General features: G+C 35.5%; 1 protein-coding gene across 1 annotated transcript in view; it reads left to right on the top strand.

Moving 5' to 3' along the window:
* The window catches only part of CFTR (cystic fibrosis transmembrane conductance regulator (ATP-binding cassette sub-family C, member 7)), a gene marked incomplete at both ends in the record, with an annotated part of 55,422 nt that overhangs the window by 16,656 nt on the left and 36,094 nt on the right, over positions 1–2,672 (top strand). The window contains 2 exons of the mRNA XM_010137035.1: positions 501–593; positions 1,099–1,281. Of these exons, the coding sequence (XP_010135337.1) occupies positions 501–593; positions 1,099–1,281 (276 nt within the window). The remainder of the gene's footprint in view (positions 1–500; positions 594–1,098; positions 1,282–2,672) is intronic.

The raw sequence follows: 2,672 nt of genomic DNA, 5'->3' as shown, positions 1-2,672 counted from the left end.
TTGTTTTTTTTTTTTTTTTTTTTTTTTCCTGTTGGTAGAGACATCATTCTAACTCTTTTAAACTTTTGCAGTTTTGGAACAGGGAGATGGCAGCACATAGCTGCTTTGTTTCACTGTTTACCAGAGTGCAACCTTCCACATCCTACTCCAAAACCAAAGCTTCATTTGAAAAGGATTGAGGCTGGAGGGAAAACACTGCCGGATATAAGTCCTGAAAGCAAAGCAAATGCCAAGTTTTGATCTTCTTTCTAAACCAGAACCAATTACATTTATGGTTATATTTTCACTAGCAATAAAAAAGTTGTTTCAGAAACATTTCCTTCTGCATCTGAAAGATGTTATATAAGCTATATTTATGCCTCTCTCTTAAGACACTACAATGCAATAGCATCATCAGAAATACTAGTTAGTGCTCAAGTGTTGGCAAATAACTACTGCTTTCTGTGACATGGCTGCTGCCCCTTACCATTTCCTCTCATCTGCTTTCATGGTGTTTCTAGGATTTCTTGCTGAAAAAAGAATATAAAGCGCTGGAGTATAATCTAACGACCACTGGCGTTGAACTGGACAATGTAACAGCTTTTTGGGATGAGGTTGGTACTTTTACCCCAACTAAATTAAAACACAGAGTGCATCTTTTTTTACCAGTATTTGCCTTGGTGATATCTATAAAGAGTAGCCTACACTCCATTTTAACTGGCTTCAGCTATCAGCAGACAAGGAATATATGTCAAGTAATTAACGCATGATATCAAATTATCCATGGTTGAGAAACTTTGGAAGAGACCTTTTAAAACGTGCTGAGTCCTGTAAAAAGTAGTTATTTCTGATTTAAGCAGCCTGAAAACAGAATCAGGTTGTGGCATGTATAATCATTGGAAAGCAGTTCTGTTATAAGCAAATTTTGTTTGTGTCCATGAATTTGGGAGCAATATGTACATTAAGAGTATATACATATACACAAATATAATAAATAAGTTACTGATATCGAAAAATGTCCTATGTTTTCATAAGTCCATAGTAGGATATGCATGTCTGCATATGCATGTTCTATTTATTTTTTACGTACACACAAACTCACATCTGTGTATGTTGCAGGGAATTGGAGAGTTGTTTGCAAAAGCAAACCAGGAAAACAACAACAGCAAAGCTCCTAGCACCGACAACACTCTCTTCTTCAGTAATTTTCCCCTTCATGCTTCTCCTGTTCTTCAGGATATAAATTTCAAGATTGAGAAAGGACAGTTATTAGCTGTTTCTGGATCTACTGGAGCTGGCAAGGTATTTCTGTTTCTCTTGTTCCCAAAAAAGTCCTAATAATTTTAAGGAATAATACTGTGTTATTGTGTGCATTGTTACCTGTATTGTTACTGTATTCTTGCTCTGCTCACTGTAAAAATGATAGTTGCAGGAAAAAAGTATGAATAAACTCTAAGTTTCAATAAAATGGCCATTAGTTATTTGAAGTTTTACTCTGTGGCCAATAGAAAAAGAGTTTGCTGGGTAATTTTTGTGCATACAAGAAAACAGGCATAATAAGGAAATAGAGATTTAAATGACAAAACTATTTTCCACAGGAAGTAAAAGGAGATTTGCAGGAATAATGCAAACTGAAACCTAAAGTTAATATTCATGGTGAGAATTTCCCTGCCTTTAAAACAATAAACTGGAGAATGTAGCATAGATTTGCAGATGGCTCAGTGTGCTAGACTATTTTTAATCCCATGCTAAATTTTAAGGAAAAATTTGAACACCAGATGGTCAGTAAACTGACAAGCCTGATGTGGATTAGCCAGGTAGGTAAGACATATGCCTGCGACATGATAGACCTGACCACTTGTGCGCTGATTCTTCCTACAGTGCCTCACTCAGACAGGGTTCTTAAGTCCCATGTGAAAGCCTGAGGAGGTGCTGCTGAAGTTGGTGGTTTTCTGAGAAAAGTCACTGTTTAGATTAATCATAATTTTAAAAACGCAAGATGTTATCAGTACATTTAGTTTGCAGATTAACCTCATTAATATAAAATGAGTTGAACTGTGATAGTTTTATTCACTTTGAACAGCAAGTAATTAGATGAGTCTTTCATCTTCACTGGGTTTTCTGAGGAGATGTGAAATTGGAAACAAACATTCATTAAGCATCTGGCAACTTTTCCTGTTTAAAGAATTACTGGTGAACATATTCAGATTTCTTTTACTTGCATGGGTTAAAATCTTTGGTCTGTTGAAATCAGTGGCAAAGGACCCATCAACTTCAATACGATCGAGACTTCTATATTACTTTTCAGTAATGATACCAATAGGAAAGGACTCAGGAAATGAGGTTGTCCTCAGCTGATATGCTGAGGTGCATTTTACTGTGATATTTCTGAGTTAACACAATAGTTTTCCTATGATGCTGGTTGTTTCAGAAGGCTATTGCTAATGCTGATACTTGTAATACAAATATGTCAACTAGGAAATGCTGAAGGATATATGTATATCTCCTTTATTCAGCTACTTAGGAAACAGAGGAAAATTCAGATTACACTGAGCAGTTTGAGTGTATACATACAACAAATTTGCACCCTTCAAGGCAATAAAGATAAAAGACTTGTAATGTTATCTGAAAGGTTTAAAGAAAAATGAGGTTTATGCACCTCTCCCCCCACCAAAAAAAAAAAAAAAGGAAAA

Source organism: Buceros rhinoceros, unplaced genomic scaffold (genome assembly GCF_000710305.1).
Source record: "Buceros rhinoceros silvestris isolate BGI_N320 unplaced genomic scaffold, ASM71030v1 scaffold1025, whole genome shotgun sequence".
Classification (NCBI taxonomy): Eukaryota; Metazoa; Chordata; class Aves; order Bucerotiformes; family Bucerotidae; genus Buceros; species Buceros rhinoceros.
This window is presented reverse-complemented; position numbering and strand designations above follow the sequence as displayed.